The sequence below is a fragment of the Macaca mulatta genome, chromosome 14, assembly GCF_049350105.2.
Source record: "Macaca mulatta isolate MMU2019108-1 chromosome 14, T2T-MMU8v2.0, whole genome shotgun sequence".
Taxonomy (NCBI): Eukaryota; Metazoa; Chordata; class Mammalia; order Primates; family Cercopithecidae; genus Macaca; species Macaca mulatta.
Genome location: NC_133419.1, coordinates 79,119,161 through 79,147,071, shown reverse-complemented (window position 1 = coordinate 79,147,071; position 27,911 = coordinate 79,119,161). Strand labels below are relative to the sequence as shown.

General features: G+C 45.1%; 1 protein-coding gene across 2 annotated transcripts in view; it reads left to right on the top strand.

The window, feature by feature from the left end:
• TENM4 (teneurin transmembrane protein 4) overlaps positions 1–27,911 on the top strand; it is a 792,376-nt gene that overhangs the window by 746,133 nt on the left and 18,332 nt on the right. For both annotated transcript variants that reach the window (XM_015115340.3, XM_077964103.1), the window contains exons 28-31: positions 3,011–3,888; positions 17,151–17,323; positions 22,938–23,173; positions 27,318–27,614. In XM_015115340.3, coding sequence (XP_014970826.2) covers positions 3,011–3,888; positions 17,151–17,323; positions 22,938–23,173; positions 27,318–27,614 — 1,584 coding nt within the window. The remainder of the gene's footprint in view (positions 1–3,010; positions 3,889–17,150; positions 17,324–22,937; positions 23,174–27,317; positions 27,615–27,911) is intronic.

The following is a 27,911-nucleotide window of genomic DNA, read 5'->3' as shown; positions in this document are numbered from 1 at the left end:
GACAGGGAAGAGGGTATCATTCCACACTGGAACCATGGAACACAGGAGCTGCAAGACCTCTGAAATTATCAAGTCTAGTCCATTCATTTTGGGGATGGGAAATCAAGTCTCAACATGATCATCACTAATAGGGTGGTGAAACCAGAGAGGCTTAGGTAGTTTGGTGCAGGATCATCACACAGGCAGTGTGACAGAGTGAGGATTGACTCCAAGAGCAATGCCCCTTCTCATTTCCCAGGCACCCTGCACATGGCATAAGGGGAAAGTGTAGGAAAGCACTTGCTCTTCATTCCTTCCTCTCTTTCCTCTCCGGTCTCCCTCCACTAACTCTATCTTCCCCCACTCCTCCCATCAAGGAACCATCTTTTCATCATAACGACAGGCAGAAAGGTCTCCGCAAGCAGGTCCCCAAGGTGCCACAGGACCAGAAGGCATAAAATATTTAGCGGCCAGATTGACAAGAAGTGGATTTTAAGAAACTGAAAATTCCCCTGTCACTTTAGAGCCAACTGTGTTCTTGATGCAGCCAAAAGCTGCCCAGAGAGCATGGGGAGTGTGAAGCAGCAACCCTGGCTGGCAGCAGCCCTGGCAAATTTTCAGGCTCCCTGGCTCTGCAGGGACAGAGGGAGCTGGGAGTAAGGGGACAAGAAGACTTTAGAAAGCAGGACCTGAAGATCGTGCTTTAAAGAACTGAGAAAGGGCCTGCCCCCTTCTGAGAATGTCCCTGAGCTGAGGGGACAGATGGAGGTGGCCTCACTCGTGTGTATATAATGTATTAGGGTTTATTTTTATACTGGTAAACTACCACATGTACATTGTAGGAAATATAAGAAGTTAGAAATCACAAAGAAGGAAATTAAAATCACCGTTAATCTTGGTATGGTTAACGTTTTGATATGTATCCCTCAAGCACTTAATCTCCTCTTTATCTATAATCTAGCTAAACTTCCTGTATTTTTCCCCAATTGGTATCCCACTGTGCTTACAGTTCTGTAACCCTGTTCTTTCTACTTAATACATAGCAAACATTTCTCCATGTCATTAAATATCCATCTATAACATCACTTGTAACAACGACACACAGTATTCTAATTTATGAGCAAACTAAATGTACTATTATTTAGCCAATTCTCAGTTGTTGGGCATATGAGTTGGTTCTCGGTCTTCGTCCTTATTAAAAATGGCTTCATCATTATTAAAAACACTCTTATAGACAATGGTGCAGACAGGTAAATTCCTGGAAGAGAAACTTCTTATCTAAAGGCTTACACTTAGGTCAAACACAGTGGCTCACACCTGTAATCCCTGCATTTCGGAAGGCCACGGTAGGCAAATTGCTTGAGCCCAGGAGTTTGAGACTAGCCTGGGTTACATGGCAAAGCCCTGTCTCTATAAAAATATATGTATTAGCTGGGCATGGTGGCACATGCCTGTAGTACCAGCTACTCGGGAGGCTGAGGTGGGAGGATCACTTTAGCCTGGAAGGTGGAGGCTGCAGTGAGTCAAGATTGTACCACTTCACTCCAGCCTGGGTGACAGAGTGAGACCCTGTCATCAGACATAAGTAAATAAAAATAAAGGTATACACTTGCTTAAGCAAGCCCCAAATTGGACGAAATATCAAGGGTTTGTATGGGGCTCAGGAAGTCTAAGGCAATGAATTTTTAGGTGGGGTGGAAAAATCAGCAGTAGGGTGCACCTGTCAGCACTTCCAGTCCACACAAAACATAGCTGGACCTCCTAGGGACACAGGTGGAAAGGGTTCCCCTTAGTGCCAATACCTCCTAGTGTGATAGATCCAACAATTCAGTCTCCAAGTCCACTGAAGAAGACACTCCTCCCCTCATACCATGCCAGCTGCAGTCCCCTGGGTGCCCACTTGAAGACCCGCCATGACCTATGCCAGTTTCCCAGCCTGGCTCAGAGGAGGCTCCACATGGGGCCCAGCACTTCTGAACTCCCAGTTCCTACAACCAGCTTCAGTAATCCCTTCCACGTGGACCTGTTCTCTGAGGTACTAGAACCATTTTCTGGAGCAGGGCTTCATAAACCTCAGTGTGCACAGAAATCGCCTGGGGATTTTGCTTAAATGCAGATACTGATTCAGTAGGTTTCAGGGAGGGCTGTCCTTCTGCATTTATGCTCAGCTCCTAGGTGAGCTGATGCTGATGACCACACATGAGGAGCAAGGATCCAGTCATGATTCTCAAGCCCACATCAGGATCACTCAGGAAGCTTTTTGAAATAATGCCAATGCCCAAGCTCCACACCCGGGGAACTGATTTCACTCATCAAGGGTGGGGTTTGCACACCATTATTTTCTAAAATCGCCACAGATAATTTGAATGTGAGGCTAGGTTTTAGAATCACCGGTCAAGACCTATGACAGACAGAGGCCATGGTTAGCTTGTCTTTATATCTCTAGCGCCTAGCCAGCTGTTAATCCGTGGACTCAAAGAATTGAGAAATCATGTATGTATCGTATCAACCATGCATGAAGAATCCTTCTTAAGCCTCTGAACAACTCCTACTTCAGCCTCCAGACTCCATCTGCCTTTCCCTCCCATCTCTAGAACACCAGCTGCCATTATTTGGTGGGTTCTGGTGGGTCAGGGACTCTGTGCTGTTGTCATTCCCATTTCCCATATGTGACTACTGAGCCTCAGAGAGGCAAAGTAACTTGCCCACAGTCATAAGTAGTAGACTAGGTTCGGAACCCAGGCCTATCTGACTCCAAAGTCTACCCTTTTGCCTACTATTTTGTTGTTGTTAACTCCTTCTTCATGTTTTGTCAGTCTAATGAGACCATCACATGTCTCAGTGGCAGCTCTTTCATGGTTTCCCAGTGATTAGGGGGCTGACACTTCATTGTTGATGATAGGCTGCATGAGGATCAAGCAAAACTGTATATGAAGTCACTTTGGACACTGTTATGGGCTACATGGGCTATGGGATGGATTAGTGGTGGGCATCTTGCCAGTCATTTGAGTATCGGTGTCTTCATTGTCAGGTTCGCCTGGAGTGGCCCACAGACTTAGCCATCAACCCAATGGACAACTCACTTTATGTCCTCGACAACAATGTGGTCCTGCAGATCTCCGAAAACCACCAGGTGCGCATTGTCGCCGGGAGGCCCATGCACTGCCAGGTCCCCGGCATTGACCACTTCCTGCTAAGCAAGGTGGCCATCCACGCAACCCTGGAGTCAGCCACCGCTTTGGCTGTTTCACACAATGGGGTCCTGTATATTGCTGAGACTGATGAGAAAAAGATCAACCGCATCAGGCAGGTCACCACTAGCGGAGAGATCTCACTAGTTGCTGGGGCCCCCAGTGGCTGTGACTGTAAAAATGATGCCAACTGTGATTGTTTTTCTGGAGATGATGGTTATGCCAAGGATGCAAAGTTAAATACCCCGTCTTCCTTGGCTGTGTGTGCTGATGGGGAGCTCTATGTGGCTGACCTTGGGAACATCCGAATTCGGTTTATCCGGAAGAACAAGCCTTTCCTCAACACCCAGAACATGTATGAACTGTCTTCACCAATTGACCAGGAGCTCTATCTGTTTGATACCACTGGCAAGCACCTGTACACCCAAAGCCTGCCCACAGGAGACTACCTGTACAACTTCACCTACACTGGGGATGGCGACGTCACACTCATCACAGACAACAACGGCAACATGGTAAATGTCCGCCGAGACTCTACTGGGATGCCCCTTTGGCTGGTGGTCCCAGATGGCCAGGTATACTGGGTGACCATGGGCACTAACAGTGCACTCAAGAGTGTGACCACACAAGGACACGAGTTGGCCATGATGACATACCATGGCAATTCTGGCCTTCTGGCAACCAAAAGCAATGAAAACGGATGGACAACATTTTATGAGTAAGTATCAAAACAAGGCCATTTGATGATTTTGTTTCATTAATTCATTGTAGGATTAGAGGTAAATTGATGGAGTATTTTGTTTTAATTCAGGATTTGGGATAAAAACCATTACCTTTAATACATTCTGCATGTTCATATTCCACATGATTTCTCCTAGGAAGGAAATGTCTAGTGGAGAAGGCATAAGCTTTGGAGTCAGAGGAGCTGGGCATCAGCTCCCACTCTCCCATGGACTTAATCCCTCCTGGCCTCGGTTTCCACATCTGTAGAATGGATACAGCAGATACCTGCCCAGCATACCATAGGGAGATGGTGCAGATGAAAAGTACTTACCTGATGAAGTGCTAGCATCTTCATATGACCACTGTCCAGAAATGTGGCAAGGGGAGAAGGAACAGGCACATGTGGATGAATTTTCCACATAATTGCAGCTCACATCTTCAAATTCCAAAAAAAAAAAAAAAACCCTTTTCATTTTAACCATTTTGCATGGAACTTTTCTTATGAAGTGTATTGCATACTTCCCTTCTCAAACACACTATATAGACATAATGAAACCTTTCTTTTTATGATTCAGGGTCATTAATAAGGAACAACAATTGCATATTATGCTGTAATATGAAGAGAGCTTTCAGGAAGTGGGGAAATGAGGATATAGACCCCTTTGCCCCAGCCCGAAGTGATTTTAAACCATTACTTTATTAGGCCCTGTATCTAAAGGGAAGGTTTCTCTGCCTCCTCCCTTAGGGTTGCACTGTGGTGTCACTATTTATTTCAGTCCTAGTGCCCACCTCAAGTAGCTCATTTCTCTATTCTTCATCCAGTAGAGGACTTCTTAAGAGGTGTGGTCAGAGAACCAGAAGTTCAGCTTATTATAATCCTAGCCACAATTAAATATATTTATCTGGGGTGTTCCTCTAGGAGATATTTTAATGAATGGATGAACATCTCTTTTTCTACTTAGATTTTTTAAGCTGCTTTTTGAGGTCTTAGCCATGGTTCAAACGACTGAGATTGCTGAATGTCACCATTAGATAAGCATGTGAGAGATGGGGAAGGAACTAGCCTTGTTGAGCATCAGCTGTGGTCCACAGCATTGAATGCACACAACAGCTCTGAGGATGGGTGATTATTATCCGTTTCACAGACATAGAAACTGAGGCTCTGAAGGCTGCTTTGTCCACTTTTGATAGTGAGACGTGGCAGAAGAGGGATCGCAGTCTAAGTCTGATGCCAGAGCTTGAGCTTTCTCAGTGCTGCCCTGCTGCCCTCCTTGCATCCTACCCCCGCACCACTGCCGCACTGGATTTGTTAATTCCAAATGAACTTGACTCCTTAAAGTTTTTCTCAAGCTTGATCAAGCATCAGTTTCTAACAGTCCTAGCAGAATCCAAAGGAAAAGGATCTGTAGTCGATTTTTAAATATAATTTGAACAAAAATGTCACAGCCATTTTTATAAAGTTCACTGGCTAAATTCCTTTCTCCAAACAAGGACCTTGTTAATTACAAAGAAAAGACAACGATCCAGGAAAACAGCAATTATCTTGATTAACTCATTGGAATGGAAATACGCTAAATAATTCCATTTTGCCCATTGCCCAATGGAAATCTCTTATACATTATTCAGCCAATACAGGGGTTTCTTTGTCAGAGCAAGTCTGTGCACTCAATTAGTTCCCAAGGTCACTCCCTCAGATCCCAAACCGAATGCTTACACATCGCTGCATCCGTTACACTCCATCACCCCTGAAATCTAAAACGGTTTCCTACACTTCCACCAGGAAAGATCCCTCCCTTTCTTTCCTCGATGAAGTATACAGCTATAGTTGATGTTTAGTGAAGAAGGAAAAGTTTTTACAATTACTTTTTTATGAAATGGCATCTGGAATTCCGAAGACTGCACTTCATAGCAGTACCAAGAGTGGTTATCCTTGTTGACACACATCAGAAGTGGTAGATAAAAGTCCTAAAATAGAAAGGGAAACTAGTTTTTTGGTTTTGTTTTTGTTTTTTGGGATCCTACTATGTGCCAGGCTCTTTCCCATTTAATCTTCACAGCAACCTCAGATGGCAGGAATTATCATCCACATTTTTTACATATGAAGTACAGAGAGATTCGATAATGAGCCTGAAACCACACAGTGAGTATATAGCAGGACCAGAACACAAGTCCCTGTTCTTTCAACTGTACTGGCTAAGGTCACCTACATTCTTTGTGACTTATCTGTATGACAGGGATGAAAATAGTTACCTATTTCATAGGAATAGTATGAGGTTCAAAATTTCAGTGAGATAAAATATGGAAAGCTCAGTGTCTGATTGATTACAAGTACTCAGATGATAGCTGCTGCAGTTGGTGGTGTTGTTGCTGTTGTTATTGTTCTGAATGCAAGCAATATTAGTAGCAATACCAGTAATTGCAGAAGTGTTGTTTGGGTGTGAAAGGTATTTCCCAGGAGCAATTGCAAGTAAACTAATCAAAGGAGTAGACAAAAGTTTTAATTGGGATAGGTAGGAATCAGAGGTCAGGTGAGAAGAGCAGAATCAAGTATGAGAGATCAAGACATGAACTAAGAAAGAAGTCAGATCCCTGAGAATATCCAAAGTCAGCTGGAAAATAACACTGAGAGCCACCCAAGGCAAACTGGTCCAGCTCAGACTGAGAATGAAGCAAGGGTGCCAGACACCTATTTTCATTGGCTGCGAGCCATGTGACTCAGAGACAGGCTAGCTGGCCTCCAGACCCAAGTCTCAACCAGACAGAAATAATCCCCTGCCCTACCCTATTTCTGGGCCTTTATGAGGACTAAAAAACTAAATAAATACTGAAAGTAAAAATACTTTGCAAACTATGAGGCTCTCTAGAAGTAGAGATGTCGTGATATTTAATTATGGTGTTTCTTAAGGATTTGGACAGATTTTGCCAATGAACCATTGCTCTAGTGAATTTTCTACCTTTCGCTTCATGAGGCAGTTTAGTAAATTATAACCGAAGTGTTCTATTTTTCTAAAAAAATTTGCCCAGGCTTGCCTGTGACATAAGCTATTATTGAAACAAGCTGTTTGGTTGGTTGGTTGGTTAGTTGGTTTGGTTTTTCAGATGGAGTCTCACTCTGTTGCCCAGGCTGGAGTGCAATGGCATGATCTCAGCTCACTGCAACCTCCGCAGTTCTGCCTCAGCCTCCTGAGTAGCTGGGATTACAGGCACCGGCCACCACATCCAGCTAATTTTTGTATTTTTAGTAAAGACGGGGTTTCACTATATTGGCCAGGCTGGTCTCAAACTCCTGACCCCAAGTGATCCACCCGCCTGGGCCTCCCAAAGTGCTGGGTTTACAGGCATGAGCCACAGCACCCGGCCTGAAACAAGTTTTAAGTCAGCTTTGTCGATCCTCTTAACAGATTAAATAGTACACCTAACATAAACATCACACACTTCAGAGCACCTTGATTTATAGAGTTCACAGTTTTGGAGAATCAAGATTACTTTCCTCCCTCAGCCCACAAGTCTGCTGGTAGGAACCTCAAAGGAGTCTAAAATGCAGTCCCCATCTCCCATGTGTGGCATCAGTACTCTCAGACTTAGCTCCTGGTCAGATGGCATTTGGTGGCTGAGAAAATGGCCTGATAAGTATGAGGCAGGTTCCAGAATTGACTTGCTGGATGGGTATGAGCAACACCCTTCCCTGAGTTTCATAGGGGAAGGGGCTCTGGCCTCCCACAGTGCCCTGTGACAGCTCCTGTTATAATTATGCTTGCATTAACTACTGTGAGACCCTTGCAAATTTGTCTTTGCATCAAGCTTAGGGTTTGCCAACTGGTCGGTTGACAAATAGTCAATATTTTATAATGACTTGTAAATTCAGAATGAAAGGGAAATAGAGACAGGAAGAAAAGATAGGCTGTAGTGAGAAGAATGCTAGATTCACATCTGAGCACCAGCATTGCCAGTGCTCCCAATGGGACATAAAAGTCAACTGAAATGGGTCAAACGAAGAGATTTGGCTTCTGGTTTTTGCTTGGCGATAGGGAAGCTGGAAAGTGCATCATTCCCAACCTTATCATGAAAATAACCCAGACAAAAGGTAAATTTGTGCATTTCCTTGAACTCCTTCTCTCAAGTCAAATCCAAGGAGAGACAGACTCTTGCAGAAAGAGACAAGATGTGGGTCCTGGCTTGGCTTGGCTGGGGCAGATGTACCTACCCCAGGGAGAAAGAATTCAGCTGGGATGGCTGGTGAATTTACAAAGGCTAAGTGTGTACTGGCAAAAGAGTCTGAAGCCCTTGGATGCTGTAGCAATTGGGCAGGTCCATGTCTTCTTAGGGACTTTTTTCTCTACAAATCCCACCAGGAGCTTTTCCACAGAAAAGAGTTAAGAAGGAAAGATTTAAGAAGAAAGTGTCCCTTGTGGTAGACCTGGGAGAGGGTCACAGCAGCTGCTGAGGGAGGAGCATATACCCCCGACCACTCTACCCAGACCCTGCTCACTTCATCTTCCATCAGGAACAACACCCTTCATCCGTGAAGAGAAGGGCAGTGAACACTGTCCTGCCTAGGCACTGGGGAAAATCCTTTCAGCTGAATGAGGGAAGAAGAGAAATGGAAAAAAAAAAATCCCACATACCTGAGAGTCAGAACCCTAGTGAAGGCTTTGCCACCACCGTAGTTAGCTGAAAGGCTAAAAGCATCAGTGAAGGGCAGAAGACTGTTGGGAGGGGGTTAGAGAGAGGCAGGAGAACGGAAAGAGACCCTCTCTCAGTCAGCACAAAGGCAGGACCCAAGGGCTGAACTGTGGACCTTGAGGGAAAAAAGCCCTCTGGCAAACCAGTTTCGCATCCTAAACACAGGGAATTGCTAAGGGAATTTAAAACCTATGATGCACAGAGGTTAACCATAAACAAACTTCAAAGCCAACCCAAATCCTAAGTTAACCCAAACCCCCTCCCAAAAGTCCTAGCAGAAGGAAACTCACACGCATTTTCAGGCATAAACCTGTCACTCAGGCTCTACCGTGCTACACAAGATGTCACGCTTTCAACTGAACAGACAAAAGGGCAAGAAAAGGCAACACATTCCCAAGAGGCAAAGAAATCATCAGAATCACATTCAGCTAGGACACAGGTGTTGAAACTATCTGTCAGAGAATTTAAAATAACTATAATTATTTTAAAGGTTCTAATGGAAAAGGTGAACAATGTGCAAGATCAGATGGATAATTTTAGCAGAGAGATGGAAACGATAAGAAAGAATCAAATGGGATTGTTAGAAACGAAAACCACGGTTAAAGGATGAGGAATGCCTTTGATGGACTGCTCTCTCCAAAGGACGCAGCGTGACACAGCTGAGTCTTAGAAGACAGTTAATAGAAATTACCCAAACTAAAACACAGAGAGAGAAAAAGAGTGGAAAATGCAGAACATGGCATTCAAGAGCTGTGGGACAATATCCAACAGTCTGATATACACGTGATTGGAATGCCAGGAAAAGAGGGAAAACACAGCGCAGAAGAAATATTTGAGGAAATAATGGCAGAGAATTATCCATAATTAATAATGGACACCAAACCACAGATCCAAAAAGCTCCAAAAACACCAAGCAGAATAAATACATACAGACACACACACACACACATACACATTTCTAGCCATATATTCAAATGGCTGAATTAAAGAGAGAAAACCTTAAAAGCAGCCAGGAAAAAAGAAAAAGCATTTTATAAGAGGAATGAAGGTAAGAATTACAGCAGACTTCTCATCAGAATCCATGCAAGCCAGAAGACAGAAGTGCTGAAAGAAAAAAAAAAAAAAACTGTCCACAGCCAGGAGTGGTGGCTCACACCTGTAATCCCAGCACTTTGGGAGGCCAAGGCAGGTGGATCACCTGAGGTCAGGAGTTCGAGACCAGCCTGGCCAACATGGTGAAACCCCGCCTCTACTAAAAATACAAAATTAGCCAGGCGTGGTGGTGGGCTCCTGTAGTCTCAGCTACTGAGGAGGCTGAGGCAGGAGAATCGCTTGAATCCAGGAGGTGGAGGTTGCAGTGAGCCGAAATTGTGCCATGGCACTCCAGCCTGGGCAACAGGAGTGAAACTCTGTCTCACAAAAACAAACACACAAAACAATTGTTCACTCGGATATTATACTCAGTAAAAATATCTTACAAATGAAGACATGTTATATAGAGGTATAGGCAGGGGTAAGGGAACCAAGAAAGGATGCTAATAGCCTGGGCAACATAGCAATACCCATCTCTACCAAAGAGATGGGTACCAAAAAAATTTTAATTAGCTGGATGTAGTGGCACACACTTGTAGTCCTAGCTACTCAGGAGGTTGAGGCAGGAAGATCACTTTTGAGCCTAGGTGTTCAAGGCTGCAGTGATCCATAATCACACCACTGCACTCCAGCCTAGGCAACAGAGTGAGATCCTGTCCCTAAGCAAATTAATTAATTAACTAAAAATAAAAATAAAGGACGCTGAGGCACCCAGGCACTAAAAACAGTGAATAACCATTAGCAACCCCCAGGCTGCAGAGCAAGGTGGGAAAGTCATAGGATATTGTGACTAAAGTCCAGTGGGAGCTGTAACGATGAAGGAGAAGCCCCCTGTTCGAAGCTGAAATCATGGATCAACGCAGCCGCTGTTAGAGATTCGGCACTGGAGGAAAGAAGGAGTGAGGAAAACCTTCTAAATTCCAGTCTCTTGCCAGTGCCTACCACGGACTTAGCTTAACCAGAAGCGAGCCAGTGAGAGTGCCCCAGTGACACAGTCTGCAGGGGTCAGCTGCTCTGGGCAGAGAGAGGACAAAGAATGGATCCCCCCAGATCCATTCTGGGGGAACAGAGAATAACCAGCACAGAGACTGACCGGCTGTGTGACATGTTAGCCATGAGTGGCCAAGCCAGGGTTCAGCCTCAGATCTGCCTGAACCCTAAGCACTTCCTACGAGATGTACCACCTCAAGTACAGCGTGGCAGAGTCGGCCAGATCTGGGGAATCCTGAGGGCTAGAATTCATTTTGGGTACTTAATTTTGTAGGAAATGGACAGCAAGTACAAGATTTTAATGCAGAAGCCACAAAGTGCTCTGACTCTGATCCAGTTTGGAGTAGCTAATGACGTCGTGATGACATCTATTACAGTGACTTGGGCCAGGTGAACTATTGGTGTGCCTGGGCCAGCAACCATAATTATCCACAGACAATGCAGTGCCCAGTTCCCTGACATGGTGATGGTGTTGTCTGAAACAATCAGAAATGAAAATCATACAAATCAAATCTTATTTTTTAACCAAAAAGTTAAGATCAGCAAAAGTTTAGTATCAAAGGGCAGTTGAGCATTTTCCTTGCCAGCCGTGCATAGTAAGTGGCTCCAGATGAAGTATTGAGTGTGAAAAAGAAAGCCTTGCAGTGTGTGTGAAGATATCCTTTAGCAATCTTCTTCTGAGAGCCAAGTTCACAGCAATTACATGAATCTCTTTTTTTGAGATGGTGTCTCACTCTGTCACCCAGGCTGGAGTGCGATGGTGCAGTCTCGGCTCACGGCAACCTCCACCTCCCAGGTTCAATCGATTCTCCTGCCTCAGCCTCCCAAGTAGCTGGGATTACAGGCACCCAGCCACTGTGCCTGGCTAATTTTTATATTTCTAGTAGAAACAGGGTTTCACCATGTTGGCCAAGCTGGTCTCAAACTCCTGACCTCAAGTGATCCGCCCGCCTTGGCCTCCCAAAGTGCTGGGTTTACAGGCGTGAGCCACTGCACCTGGCCTATATGAATCTTTTATGTGTTTTCTTTCACTGTGCTCCAAAAATACTTTGGCTAAATGGAATGAAGAAAAATCAGTGGGAGGAAGTAATGAAAAGCCAATCATCTGGCCATCCCTATCACACCCCCCAGGTAGGGGCTTGGCATCGCTGCAAAGTCAATTGCAGTGGTAGCAAGCAAAGCCTCCTGAAAAAAAAAAATACTGCCAGTCTCCTTGACCCACTTGAGACTTGCAAAAACAGTGTTTTCTATACCACAGTGATGAACCCAAAGATTTTTATTTGAAATGGTACCATTTTTATAGGAAGCATGATGGAAAAAACACATTCTTTAAGATTAGACAGACCTGACTTTGAATTTATATTCCTCTACCAGCTGTGTGATCTTAGGCAAGTTGCTTATCCTCTCTAAGCCTCCTCTTCACCATTCGTGAAACGATGATAATAATAATGCCTACATCAAAAGATGATGATGAGCATGGTGCTTGGTACCTAAAAGACACCACATGAATGTTAGTGACCTTTCTGCACCTCAGCTGGTCAAGGAAAGGTAAAACAAATGAAGTTCTTAGTTGCTGTCAGTCCATGTCTTGAATCAACAATAATATCTGTTATTTACTTATATATTTATTCATTAAGTAAACATGTACTGAGTACTGTCGACATGCTGGGTACTCCTCTGGGCACTAAGAATACAGACAAGGTCCCTATCCTCATGGAGCTTATATTAGGAGGAGACAGACAACAAAGAACAAATAAATAAGTATAGTGAGGTCAATAAGAAAATATGATACAGAGGTTGGGGGACTTATCTGTCTTAGAAGCAGTGGTCAAGGAAGACCTCACTGAAGTGATAACAGTTGATCTGAAACATGAATGATGACCGGAACGAGCCATACCAACACCGGAGGGAAGAGCGTTCCTGCAAAGGGAACAGGAAGCATGAGCACCCCAGCATGCACTGACTTTGGCATGTTTGGGGACCAGAAGCAGATACAGGGAGAAGAAGGACCTGCCGAGGAGTGACGTTCCAGGTGAAGTCAGAAAGAAAGGCAGGAAGGAGCCAACATTCAGCCAACGTTCATTGACCATCAGGAAGCACATGCTATATGCCACGGGGATACAGCAGGGTCCAAATGAAGACCCTGCCCTCAGGGAGTTGACATTCCACTGAGGGCAATCTCCTGGGGTCCTGGGGGCCCTGGGAAGAAGTTTCCCTTTCATTTTAAATACGTTACCTCTTTTGATCTTCATGTGTCTCTATAAAACAGGATTATTATCCCCATTTATAGAAGGGAAAATAGAGGCTCACCGAGGTTATATGATACAGCCTGCCTGAAATTGTATCATTTGTAGTGGAGACTTGATGGTTAGGAGGAACACAGAGCCAAGTGCCCATCCTCTAGATCACATTACTGGCAAGTGTAGAGCCAGGATTCAAAGCCTAGACCATCTGGCTCCAGAGACCTTTTTTAAAAACCATTCCCTTCATTCCTCTTGATGAGAAAGAAAGAAAATTTGCCAGTACTTTGTGGGTTCCCATAATGAAAGCTGTAACAAATGTAACTAAGCCATTGTCCAGATGCCACCCAATCATGGGGCCGGGACTTGAGGCAGCCACTTGGAGCCCAGAGAGTTCAGAGAACTGCCCCTTCCTTCCAGGTCCCTGCACTGTGTCGTGGCAGCTCTGTGGTGGAGAAGAAAGGGTTCTGTAGATGTGGCTCACAGGGCAAAGGTGTGCAGGGCCCAGCGGACTGGCAACCCTACCTCTTCCCATCCACAGTCAGAAGGAGCAGTTCTGGTGGGATAATTACAGGTATCGATCAAGCAGCAAAGAGATCCAGGTCATTTCCCAAGCTCTGGAAGGTACTAAAATGAATGAAGAGGAGACAAGAAAATTTTATAAATTGGTTGCTCTATTTGATGTTCATTTAATTAAGACATTCAGTCCTTCTAATGGAAAATGTGAAGAGTGGAAATTACCGGGTTTTTTGACCATCTTATATAAAATGAAAACCAGATCTTAAAGGCATGGGGCCTCTTCATTGTATCTTCTTTAGGCTCAATTTAATTATGCCTTACAAGCTACCTTCAATAATAATTGCAGTTGTCTGCCTTTATACAAAGCCTCTTTCTGTCTTCAAGACTAAAACTCTGGGGAGATACCCAGGGAGATTGCCAAAGTGTTATTTAGTATGAGTTGTTGTTTCCATATTTTGGCATTCAGCAAGTGTTTATCATGTACCTACTGTGTGTCCAGCTTGTGCCAAGTCCTGTAGGAGGGAATGTGTGAATGAATCATGGTGTCTCCTCTCCCACAAAGCAGGAAAGAGGCCTTGCACATCCAATCCTGCACTCACTGATTTTTTCAGCCAACATTCCCTGCCTTTCCTCTCTATGCCAGTTCCAATGCTGGTGAAGCAGAGATGAACTGAGAGCCAGTCCTCCAGGGTCACGCTGCTGGCAGGTGGCAGAACCCAGACGGTGTCAGTCCACAGACTCCACAGACCTGTTCTGACCTCAAGCACTCACAACCCAAAGAGGGGGACAACTTGTACATCAGCACTGCGGTGCAGGGGAGGCATTCTAGGATAGAGCTGTGCACAGGATATACTGGGAGAAGGAACAGGAAAAACCAGGGAGGGCTTTAGGAGGTGGCATTTGAGTGAGGCCATGGTAGAAGTAGTGTCAAAGTGACATCTGACCCCCATTAACAATCTATCAATTCTTATCTGTAAAACTCCACAGCTGCCTTTGCAGTGTCTTGCATGGTATAATAAAATCTTTTTTATGCGGTGAGGTCAGGAAAGTAGACAGTCCGAATGAATAGTCTTATTTTAATAAAGAGTATGTACAGGGATTACAGGTGTTCAAAGAATCAGCCTAGAACAGCATCCCATCCCATTAAACTGCTGGACTGAAATGAGTCTTCCTGTTGATTAAAAGATGACTCAGGATCTGACTGGATCCAGCGTAATCATGAATCACAGATACAGTTAAGTTGACCAGGGCAAAACCAGTTTTGGGGGTCTTGATTTTTAGCTAAAAAACTTGGAGTATCCCAGTAATATTTTGTTGAAAAGTTCTGGAAATTGTTATCTTCAACTTGCCCTATAAGTGAGACTGTCCTGTCTCCGCACAGCCTGGAATTTAAGGCATCTGCCTCCCCAGGTGGCCTTGCTCATGAGCTCTCACATGTGGTTTTACCTGGCTTGTCACAACACTTTTCTCATTGTGAAAATAATCCATGTTTATTATTTTAAAATCATGGAAATATATGTAAATAAGCAATTCAAATCACCTGTAATTCTACCTCCCAGAGATAACCACTGTCAGTATTTTTGTATGTTTCCTTCCTATTCAAATTTCCAGTGGCCACAAATGGTTAAAAAGAATCCCAGCCTCTCTCAGTGTTGAAAGGAGCAGAGCTCTGAGAGGGTCTCCACATGAGAGAAGTCTTCGGACATGTATCTCAGATCTTTACCGCAAGAGACCCTCCTTCTTGGCTGCGTCTCTCAGAACTCTTGCTCACTGAGCTCTGTGGGGCAGTGCACCCCTTTGACCATCCAGTCCAGGTTTCAGCCTCCCCTAGGCCAGACTGACCTTTTCCTGGAACAACCTGACTTGGTACTAAGGAAGAGAAAGGAGAAATCATGGCAGGACATGGGTTTTTGAAGCCCCCAACCACCCACAGGAGAGCCTCTGATAGAGCCACAGCCTTGCCTGCAGCCCTGCCCAGGGAGAGTAGTCGAGGCCACAGCACTGCCTGCCATCCTGAAAAGGCCCCAGCCCCAGAGGCGTCCAACTTCCCCAAAGGCCACCGGCCCCTCCCCCAGAATTGGTCTTAGGCCAAAAACGGGGGTGATTTATTCAGAAGACCTCTACAAATGCCTCCTCTGTGGCAGAGTGTGCCAGGGACTGTTGGATTCAGTGTAGAGTGCTGTGATCTGGGCCAGGCACAGGCACGGAAACAGTTGGCAAATGGCAGAGTCTGTAGTGCAGCACCCAAGTCTGACCTTGGGCAGAGAATTCCTGAGCAAAGACCTGCCTAATCTCACCCACCAATGATACCATTACCACCCACCCATGATACCATAGGAGCTGCAGACCCAGGAATCTCAGCAAGAAGCCAGGCCCAGCTGAAGAAAGAGCCTAGACAGAGCTGAACTCTCTGAACTTTCATTGCCCCATTGTGAAAACCCTCACAGGAACCTGGGGGTCAGCTTTACCCCAGAAGTAAAAACAAAACAGCTAAAAAAAAAAAAAAAAAAAGCCCGTAGGGAGACCCGAAGTACACAGGGGCAACCATGTCCAGGAAGTCAGTCAGGAATATTGCCATGTAGAGGAAGAACTATGTCCCTATTCACACACAAGTGCAAAAAGGCTATTTAAGCCTGCCATTTTACACTTCAGCCTCCTCTAATTAAAAACAATAATTAAAATGTTAATAGCCCACTCCTGCCAGGGAGGAGCACATGTGATGAATACTTGCAAATGGATGGTACAGAAATGTTCATTGAAGACACAGAGGCAGGTGGCAGTTTGGAAGCACATAGATCTGAGTTTGAATTTTGATTCCACCCACACTTAATTAGCTGTGTGACCTTGAGCAGGTGACTTCACTTTTCCAAGCCTCAATTTCTGATCCTCCAAAAAGGAGATAATACATACCTTTTAGACTAGGATTAAATGAGGATTACATGAAAATGCATGAAAAGCCACCAGCACCATGCCTCGTATAGTGGAGGTGTTCAATGATGGTAGGTATTTCTTTTATTATTATCAGGAGAATAGTAAAGAGAATTAAGATTCAATTATGATGCTTTAGAAAGACCATACTTGAGCAAAGCTATGGAGTTCTAAGAGTTGCAGATACAAAAATGCTTAGTGCCAGATGTAAAATCTAGATGGAAGGGGTTGCAACAGGCAAGAGGCCATTTATCTAGCCTGAGTCCTGGTTTGAATTCAGAACCCCCTTTTCCCAGGATGTGTAGAAACCTAGGAAACCCCTGGGTAATAGCTCCCATTTCTAGTGTTTTTTCAGGAAAAACCTGTATAACCAGTTCTTGCGGGTTTTGCAGAGGGTATTCAGGCATCAAGCTTGACTACATCATTTCTGGGGAGTCCCCCATTTCTAAAATTCCGGGTCAGCTGTCTCATTATGGCCACCATCATCTCGCCCCTTCACAATTGAATTCTAGTTTATAGCTGTACTCCTGGGCAGTAGGCTGGTCAGTGGTGTCATCCCCACTGGGTTAGGGAAGGGAGACTCAGAGAGGTCAGTCATTTTCCTGCAGCTGGATGTCAGCAGGTGGAGTCACATCCTGAAATCTATGTACTAGGTCCCATGCAAGAGATGTGGGAGACATGGGAATGTATCCAGCCAGAAAGAAAAGCAGAGCACAGCAAAACCATGGCATGAGGTAGAATATGCCAAGTTCCAACTAAAGCACCATTATATTTCTACAACTCAGTTCCACCCCTTGGTTTCCAGGTATGACAGCTTTGGCCGCCTGACAAATGTGACCTTCCCTACTGGCCAGGTGAGCAGTTTCCGAAGTGATACAGACAGTTCAGTGCATGTCCAGGTAGAGACCTCCAGCAAGGATGATGTCACCATAACCACCAACCTGTCTGCCTCAGGTGCCTTCTACACACTGCTGCAAGGTAAGTCAGGTGGGGGCCAGGGGACTTTAAGGCAGAGGGGTGGGAAGACCCCTTTGGAGGAGGATGGTACAAGAAATAGGCTGCTGCTGGAGCTGTCCAAGAACAGGAAAGCATTGCAACTCTCTGTATTATCACCTAATTTACAAAATATACTAGCCTGAGTCAAGTAAATTATCTCTCAGAAGCTTCAGAATAATATTTTATTGTCCTATTCTGTTATCAGAACAAAGGGCAGTGAATTCATTAGCTGCTAATCCAGGCGACCTCACTATTCTGCCATCCTAATGACTCCCAGATTAACAGACACACTCACACTGGTGTAGGTGAGGACAAAGGACAAGAATAATTACACGTAATTATGAAAGGGATGTGATTACAGAGAAGTCCTTCCTGAAGCCCAGGTGAGAAGGTTTGTGCCTCTTTTAGGATTTCATAGAAAAGAGACCCTTCTCTGCATTTGTCACATCATCCTGTTATGGGATGGTCTTTTAGCTTCAAGTAAAAAGATTTCACAAGGATGAAATCTTGCTGTTAACTATCAGCCTCAATTGTTCTCGTGGGATGTGGTGACCCAGGTGGGCTTGCAGCTTTGTGGGATTTAGTAAACTTGAAAAGAAGCCATCACCAGGGAAAGCTCTGCTTGATTTTTTCCTGCTCTATGGATGGCTCTTTGTACTTCCAAAGACTTTCACACAAAGCAGTGAAAGGAGCCTCAGGCTAAGAGTCAGAGGCCCAAGTTCTAGTTCTGACTCTGCCACCACATCACCAACGGACCCTTGGTTTCTTCTCCAGAAAAAGAAAGCAAGCTGAAGCTGTGTGGAATGGGGTGAAGCGGTGAGAGGAGCAGGGGTTCTGGGTGGGTGCCAGTTCCCACCTGTGTGAACTGGCTGAAGTCACTCTTCTTCTCTGAGCCTTGGTCTCTGGGGCTGGGAAATGGGGCTGAATTTTAACACCTGCCCCACAGGGCTGCTCAGTCAATCTCTTTAGACAATGTAGTGACTAGCATGAGCCAAGCACATAGTATTACTCAATAAGCAATTCTATTAGATTCATTAATTAATTAATTAGCAAGCAGTTTAACTTACCATAAGAAAATAAATGTATATTCTTACAACCACTTTTATTCCCAAATTTAGTCCTTTGCCTTTCAAAGAGCTCCAAGAACAATAAAGGTTCTCAAAGAAAGAGAAACCACACACTGGAATTTCTTCCTCACAAAGCACCTTTAACCATAGTTTTTGAGGAAAACTCAGTGTTTTCGTTTATTCTCACACAATAGTCATCAACAGAAGACTTCTGTGACCAAATATAGGCAGACGTGGGGTTCTCCCCACCATTAAGCAAGGAATCAGCTCTGCAGTGAACACCAGCTGGGTGTCCCCCAACTCAATTCCAGCACTATCTACCTGGAGATAGCCTCACATCCCTCAGATTGAGGGCTCAGTCCCCAAAACTGCCCCGCCATCCACCATACTTCAGATACCAGTCACGAATCTGGGCCTCTGGAACTTCTATCTCACTGGCTTCTAGTTGAGGTTTCCTTGACTGCTTCTTTGGGTGTAGTTAATTTACTGGAACAGCTCACAGAACTAGAGAAATACTTATATTTACCAGTTGATCATAAAGGATATAGATGAAGAGATGTGTATGCCAAGATGTAGGGTAAGAGGCATGGAGCTTTCACACCCTCCCCAGGTACATCACCCTCACCCCTCCATGGACTTCCATATGTTCAGTTCCCCAAACCCTGTCTTCTTGGGCCTTTTACGGAGGCTTCATTGGATAGGCATGGTTGACAACCATGTAGAAATGTGATTGGACAAAAATGGTAAGATCTAAACCCAGCAAGGCCCGTCTCTTCGGATTCTTCTTGGCCTCTCTGTGCAGCACTCATTCCTCCCTCCAGGGTATGCAGCAGGATCGCCTCTGAAATGTAGGTCTTATGACCCACAGTCAGATTCGAGTTCTGCCTTAGAGAGGAGGGCAGGAGAAGGTCAGAGAGAGAGGCAGAGATTGTTTCCTAAGGTCTGCTTTTGAGTCCTGAAGTGCCTCAACATTAGAACAAAAGACTATAACAAGGGGTATAGGAGTTATGAGCTGGGAACCATGAATATATAATCATAATGTCACAAATGGGTTGGGACAGACCCCAGGCATTTCTGCTCTGACTGGATGATTGCCAAGCAAAGGTACAACTTCTGAGGCAGCCAAGATCTTGCCTGACCAAGGACTGCAGGACCACCAGTTACTCAGATGTCTTGTCCTTCAGGCCTGTCTTCTTCCCTGTGATTAAGAATTATCCATCCATTCCATACTGCTAAACGGGCTGTGAGTATTTTTCTCAAAGGTTCATGTGGGCTTTCTTATATTTGGGCAACTTTTTAAAATTTGAAAGTGCCACATTCCTCAGTTTTAAAATGTACCATCAATTTAATAACAACTTTTTAGGCAGAGGGAAAAAAGTCACACTGCTCAAAAGGCATACATGGACACATTCCAACTTCAAAAAACATTAAAATGTGAAAAGAAAAAGCACTTCTTGGAATCCAGGAAACATGGTACCTGTTTTTCCTCTTTGGTAGCTCTGCCAAGCTCTTTCCTTCTTGAGTACCAGGCTCAGATGCTCAGTTTTGCAGCTGCCTCACTAGAGTCTTTGTGAAAGTTCTTTCGGTTTCATCTTCTGTTTAAACTGTGGGAAGTAATAAGAACTAGCTGCTAATGAGCAGCGGCCTTGGGAAGTCACAGCCCACATTAAATGGGATCATCTGAGATGGGCCTCTACAGATGCTGTTCCCTCCAAGTCACCATTAATGGACATATGTGGATTCAGCAAGGAGCAGCTTTAAAGGATAAATTGACACAGGCTTTTTCACTGTTCAAAGGCAGAAAAATATAGATTGTCAGTGAATAATGCATAGCAAGTGTGAGGCAGATTTTAGAATTTTGCATGTGTGATAGAGAAAGATGGAGAGAGGAGGGAGTGAGAGAGAGGGGTGCCTATTTGATGCCATTCTAGCGGAAAAGATTCAGTGAGGGTTTCCCATGAAAACCATTGCTTAATAAGTGTCTTTAGTGCTTGACATAGCCTGGAACATAACTAGTTTCGTCCAGCAAAGATTTACTGAGCACATATAATCCTAACAGTGATGATAGCTAACATTTTTGGAGCACTCATTAACTGCAAAGCATATTTTCAGCATTTTACATTAAGCAGTACCTCATAAGGTACCTCATATAGTACCTCATATGCCTAGGAGGTAAGTATTGTTGTCTCTGTTTTCTGAATGAAGGCAGTGAGAGGCACTCAGAGGTTAAGTAGCTTGCCGCAGTCACACACCTAATCGGGTGTTTGGACCCAGACAAACAGGCTTTATAGAACCTATTCTCTTAACTGCCACTCTAAAGACAAGGGGCCCTATATCCAGGACCATGTTCAGCACTAGAGAAGTTCACCATGATGTGTGTGTGTGTGTGTGTGTGTGTGTGTGTGTGTGTGTGTGTGTGTGTGAGAGAGAGAGAGAGAGAGAGAGAGAGAGAGAAATGGGATGGTGGAGATAGAGGAGAGAAAAGAGACACACATGACAGTGACTAGCACAGTGCCAGGCACATAAAACCAGTGACAGCTAACATTTACATAACACTATATGCCAAGTACAGTTCTCAGCTCTTCATATTCATGATCTCACTCAATCCTCAGAGCATCCTGCAAGGCAGGGTACGATTATTGTCCCAGTGTAGTGATGAAGTACCAGAGGCATGAAAGGTTAAGAATTTGGCCAAGGTCTTACAGCAAGGCAGCCACAGAGCTGGAACCTGAGCCGAAGTAGCCTGGCTCCAAAGCCAAGCTCTTAATCTTTGTGCCATAGTGCCTTTCACAGCACGCACTCAAATATTGGAGAATTTGTTCATTAACGGAGCAGTGACTCCCACACCCCTCAGCTGCGAGACCACTGAGGAGGCCCATAGAGAGGCTGAGGGGTGTACAGGACAGGGAGTCATGTATTCTGGCCAGTGGAAGAGGGGAAGCTTCTGGAAAGAGATGACATTTTAGCAGAGCCTGGAGGGAGTCTTAAGCCAGCACTTACTGAAGAGGGGGGCAGTGCAGAGGAAACAGCCAGGGAAGGGCCAGAGACAGGAGAGCGCAGCACAAACCCAGAGACAGTATTTTCATCTATACAAAGCAACTCTATGCGCATTTTACAGCTGAAATCTACTTCTTTCAACAGAAGTTTCATTTAGTTAAAAATCTAAGTTAAAATGTTTTAAATCAAATTTAAAATTTCAAATCATTTCTATGCTTAAATCATGGTCATATGCCCGTGACAATGATTTAAAACGTGTTTATGTTTGGTTTTTTTTTTTTTTTTTTTTTTTTTTGGCATTCTGTCAGTGGTTTAAGTGTCAGAGTTATATTTTTCACCTTGTTATAAAGAACATTGTTACCTTAGAGTATATCAAGAGCCTTAAAACTGTTCAACCTGCCAGGTATGGTGGCTCACACTTACAATCCCAATGCTTTTGGAGGCTAAGGTGGAAGGATTGCTTCAGCCCAGGAGTTCAAGGCCTGCCTGGTCAAATATTGAAACCTAGTCTCTACAAAATATTTTAAAAATTAGCCGCGTGTGGTGATGCATGCCTATAGTCCTAGCTACTTGGGAGGCTGAGGTTGGAGGACTGCTTGGACCCAGGAGTATGAGGTTACAGTGAGCTATGATCACATTGTACTACTGCACTATAGCCTGGGCAACAGAGCAAGACCCTGTCTCCAAAAAAAAAAAAAATTCAACCCTTTGCTCTAGTAATCCTACTTTTAGGAATCTATTTTGATTTGAAAATCTAAAATGAAGATATTGGATATTGATTTATCTGAAAAGTATTTTTGAGGTATAATTCACATAGCATGAAATTTACTCTTTAAAAACATACAATTTATAAAGCTGTGCGATCATCGCTATGATCCAATGCTGGAACATGTTTATCACCCCAAAGAGAAATCTCATACCCATTAGCAGCTGCTCCACATTCCCTCTTGGCCCTCAGCCTTTGGCAACCACTGTCTCTAGAGAGTTTTGCCTATTCTGGACATTTCGTGTAAGTGGAGTCAGACAATATGTAGCCTTTTACATCTGACTTCTATTTCACTTAGAATGATGTTTAAACTAAATATATACAGTGGTACTTATAATTCTGAAAAACTGGAATCAAACTGAATATCTATTTGAGGCTTGCTTAAATAACTTATTTTCATACAGTGGGATATTGTATGGTCACTAAGAAAAATGTTTATGAAAAAATATTCAGGAACATGATATAATACAATGATCAGTGAAAAACTCTGTAACTGTTTTAAAACTCTTACCTATTTTAAACTGCAAGGGCATTTGGAAATATCCGAAAATCTACAAATATACAAAATATTTACAATGGTTTTCTTTGGATATTGAGATTCTGCATGGTCTTCTCCATGTATTTTCCTCGTTTTCTTCAGTGATGATATATTGCTTTTACAGTTAAGAAAAGCATCCTTTAAAGTCCCCTCCACTGCCTCTGCTGTCCTCACACCTCCCTCCCTCTTCGATCCTTCTGAGCAGTCTGTGCCTGTCCTCTCCTGCAGACCAAGTCCGGAACAGCTACTACATTGGGGCCGACGGCTCCCTGCGGCTGCTGCTGGCCAACGGCATGGAGGTGGCACTGCAGACCGAGCCCCACTTGCTGGCTGGCACTGTCAACCCCACCGTGGGCAAAAGGAATGTCACACTGCCCATTGACAACGGCCTCAACCTGGTGGAGTGGCGGCAGCGCAAGGAGCAGGCTCGGGGCCAGGTCACTGTCTTCGGGCGCCGGCTGCGGGTGAGCGAGGCCTCTGGAGGTGGCTGTGTCCTGAGGGGAAAGGAGAAGGGTGAATCTGGAGAACTGGTCCCTGTTCTGGAAATTCCCTGGGACCTCAGTTTACTCATCTGCAAAAGGGGGGAACTAAAGCAGGGAACCATGTGTGATCAGAGACCCTTGTATGTCTTTTTAGTTTTGACTTGTAGAAAGACTACTGGCTTTGGTGGTAGATGGGTCTGAGTTGAATTTCCAGCTTATATTATTCCCTGAGTGAGCTTGGACAGATCACCAGTCTTAGAGCCTCAATTTCATCATCTATAAAGTGGGAAGGACAAGACCAATTTTACAAGTTGCTACAAGGATTAGAAGTAATAATATATAAAAAGCCAGGCATGGTGGCTCACGCCTGTAATCCCACCACTTTGGGAGGCTGAGGCAGGCAGGTCACGAGGTCAGGAGATCGAGACCATCCTGGCTAACATGGTGAAACCCCGTCTCTACTAAAAATACAAAAAAAAATCAGCTGGGCGTGGTGGTGGGTGCCTGTAGTCCCAGCTACTTGGGAGGCTGAGGCAGGAGAATGGTGTGAACCCAGGAGGCAGAGCTTGCAGTGAGCCAAGATCACACCACTGCACTCCAGCCTGGGCAACAAAGCAAGACTCTGTCTCAAAAAAAAAAAAAGTAATATATTAAGCGTCTTAGAGTCTGGCTCATAGCAAGTGGTCAATAATAGCTAGTCTTATTGTTATTGCTATTATTTATTACCATTATTGCTATTACTATTGCTAACATGTCCCAAAATTCAGTTCAGCTACTTAGAACCTAAGCTACATTCTCCAAAATGACCTCACCTGAGCCATCACTGCTGGGGCTGGCATCGTGGTCTTATATTCAGAGTGCTTTTGAATATGTGGATGCCCTGAGCCAGCTCCTTGTCTGCCTCACATCCCATGTTTCCGTAGAATACAGCCTCTGCCAGGGCCTGAGTGCCCAGCTTCTTTTTCCGCCACCTTGAGAAAGGCAGGTGATGAACAGAGGGAAAGTTAATGAACTAGCCGTGGCTTTCAGCATAGCACCTTGCAGGCCACGGGTGCTCAAGAGATACCTGCTGACCTGAAACTAACTACAGAACTCAGCTACATGTTCCTAACATTCCAGAAGTGTCCTCAGAGCAACACAGCTCAGACTCTCTTAAGTCCCCTGCCCTTCAGCAAAGAAAGTTCATTGAAGCCCCTCTTTTATACATGAGACAACCGAGATCCAGAGAGGGTAAACGATTTTTCCAGAGTCTCATAGCGAGGTGTTGGTAAAGACTAGAAAACAGGCCAGGCACAGCAGCTCATGCCTGTAATCCCAGCACTTTGGGAGGCTGAGGCGAGCAGATTGTTTGAAGTCAGGAGTTCGAGACCAGCCTGGCCAACATGGTGAAACTCCATCTCTACTAAAAATACAAAAAATTAGCCGGGCATGGTGATGGACACCAGTAATCCCAGCTACTCAGGAGGCTGAGGCAGGAGAATTGCTTGAACCTAGGAGGCGGAGGTTGCAGTGAGCTGAGATCGTACCACTGCACTCCAGCCTGGGCAACAAAGCAAGACTCTATCTCAAAAAAAAAAAAAAAAACTAGAAAAATAGGCCCACAGCAGCTACAGAAACATTAAGTGACTTATCCAATATCACACAACTGGCAAAACCAGGCTTCATTTGTTCCCTCAACAGCCAAGAGCTCTAGCAACTATCTACTGTGGGAAACAGCTTTGCAGTAGCTCTCTGAGGAAGGCCTAGCTTTCTTTGTTCTCTGCGGCCTCACTGAGCCCCCATCTGAATTTGCAGAGACTCCTGCATGCGCCTCTGAGGCAGTGTCCTCAGTGGGAAGTTTGACCTGGGTTTGATTCCCGCCTGTGCCGTGTGGAGCCTTGAGCAGCTCCTCTGAGCCTCAGGTGCCTCTGCAGAAACAAGATAATACACTCAACGCACCTAGCCCAGCGCCAATAGACTCCAGGTGCTCAATAAATGGCAGCAAGTAGCATGATTAGGATTTCCTCTCTGCTGTGTGAACTGGACCAAAAGTTTCCTAGGCTTTAACTGGTCCCTCTCCCAACCTGAGATTGATGGTGCTGTAGTCAGGTGGCCACGTCCACATGTCCTCCCAAATAAATGGCCACCCACAGTGGTGGCAGGTGGCATTAGAATGTTAGCTGGGTGTGCCTCCCCATAATGGAGCTCATTTTTTATACAACTGGGAACTTTTTAATAAAGAGGTGAAATAATCTCACTGCCGCCCCTGCCGAGCACAGAACGCATTAGGCGGCTCCCCAGTGAGCTGTTTAATTTTATTAATTTTGCCAAAAAAGGTACAGCTCCCCTTCACTAGAGATCCTCCAGGGATAAAGCGGGGCAGCTGGCTCAGTGGTACCACCCTGAGGGGAGTCATAGGCGGACCTTCCAAAAGATACTTTAAAAAGGCCTCTGTCATTGTTGGTGGCACAGCCCCCGTATCTTCCTGTGCCCTCTCTGAGAATAACACAGCTTCAGCCTCCAACGCCTCTGAGTTTTCATGGGAATCATCTGCCACACAGTTTCTGCGTCTGCAAGTGTGTCTGATTACCCCAGGGAAGGTAACCGTATTATAACCAGGTCATTCACAGCTAAAGTCAGCATCGTCATTATAAATCTTTATTTTCAAGGCCTTAGGATTTGTATGGGAGAAGGGGGAGACACACACGTCTCTCCTTCCTGGGATATGACCAGGATCATTTGCTGTCATTTAATGGAAATAATTCCCACCATTTATTCAGTACCTTCCATGTGCTTAACACTCCACTGATTTACTAAGTTTCTTCAACCTTCACAACAACTGTTGTTATACAGAGTAAGAAACTGAGACTCGGAGAGGGGATGGCACTTGCCCAAGGTTGATAGAAAAGTTGATCACAAAGTTGCAGCTAGAATCCTGGTCTTCATTCGTAGACCTGGACCCAATTTTTTTAACCACACAGGAATCCAGAGGGCCTTTCATTGCCTCGGTCCACACATGCCATTTTGCATCACATGACCTAATTATCTGCTTTCCTCTTGGGTCTTCTTTACTACTTGTCAACCTTAAGCAACGACTAGTGGAAGAGACAGAAAATGTGCCCAAATGTCCCATAAGCCCAGACACCAATTAGCAGGAACCAGTATTTTCGCTCCAGAATACCTGGCAATGTTTCAGGGGCCACCAATGCCTACAGGGCAAATCCAAATACAGAAACAGGCCCCTGAAGTATATTTCTTTATTAAAATATAAAAACCCTGACTTACCACTATGTCTGTAGGAGCCCTGTCCTTCTGACTCTGAAAGGAAATTGAAGTGTGTGCTGACCTAGCAGCCCAGGTGGAGTTTATACAAAGCACTCCCGATCCTGAAGGCAGGAGCAAAGTGCCTCAAAGCCAGGACTGTGTCCCCATTCAGCCCACAGCCAAAAGAGCCACCCTAGTGACAAACGCTCACCGCCTCCCAGCACCTCGGGGAAAATGTCAGGTACTGACTCTGGCAATCAAGAAGCCCTGATTGTCGTGGCAGGGCAGGAGACACCCCAGAGGGGCTGGGAAGTCCAGAGCCCCCAGAAGGCCAAGAATTGCTCAGAGGACCACTGAGTGTTTGGTGGCACGTTGTACGGGTGAGAGCGAAGTCCAGACTCCATCACTCACCAGCCACAAGATCCAGGGTGAATCCGTTCACCTCCCTGAGCTTTGGTGTCCTCGGTGTCTGGTGTGGAGCAGATGGGTCAGTTTATTTGCTGGGCTCACTTGGTAGGTCTCTTTTCAGCAGGGAGTCAAGAAGGATCTGCCTTTTAAAATGTGTCCTCATTAGAAGAATCGCATTAGAAAACATGCAGATCCTCTTTGGTCACAGCTACTGATTTCGCAACATAGGCATCGTCTTCATCCTCACAACAGCCCTGTGCAATTGGCATTATTGTCCCCATTTTACAGGTGAGGAAACTTCACAGAGCTGACGAATGACAGAGCCAGGATTCAAACCCATGTCTGTTGCTGCGCAGGACCTGTGCTCCCTCCTCTACTCAAGAGCTTCCCAGCAGAGCTCAGAGCCACGTGGACCATCAGACCAAAGTTCTCATGGTCCAGATTAATGTTCTCTCTCCTTCCAATCTTTCTCCAGGTTCACAATCGAAATCTCCTGTCTCTGGATTTTGACCGTGTAACACGCACAGAGAAGATCTATGATGACCACCGAAAGTTCACCCTTCGGATTCTGTACGACCAGGCGGGGCGGCCCAGCCTCTGGTCACCCAGCAGCAGGCTGAATGGTGTCAATGTGACATACTCCCCTGGGGGTCACATTGCTGGCATCCAGAGAGGCATCATGTCCGAAAGAATGGAATACGACCAGGCGGGCCGCATCATATCCAGGATCTTCGCTGATGGGAAAACATGGAGCTACACGTACTTAGAGAAGGCAGGTGTCTGTCTCCCTGCATCACTGGCCTTGCCATGCAGAAGGCCAAGCGTTCATGGCCAAGCCCCGCCTGGTGGCCTCAGTGGGCTATATCTGACCCATGTCTCTGAAAGGAAATGTTCAGGAAAATCTGCCACAGAGGGCAGGGGGTCCCAAGAGGCATCTAGATGGATCATGGAGATGGCATGGCAGGTGGTGGTCCTAGGGCAGGAGAACATGAAAGACCTGCCTGATAGAGTAGAGGCTGAAACACTCACTGGACTTGCAGAGCAGGACTCACGGTTCAGACCCAGGCCA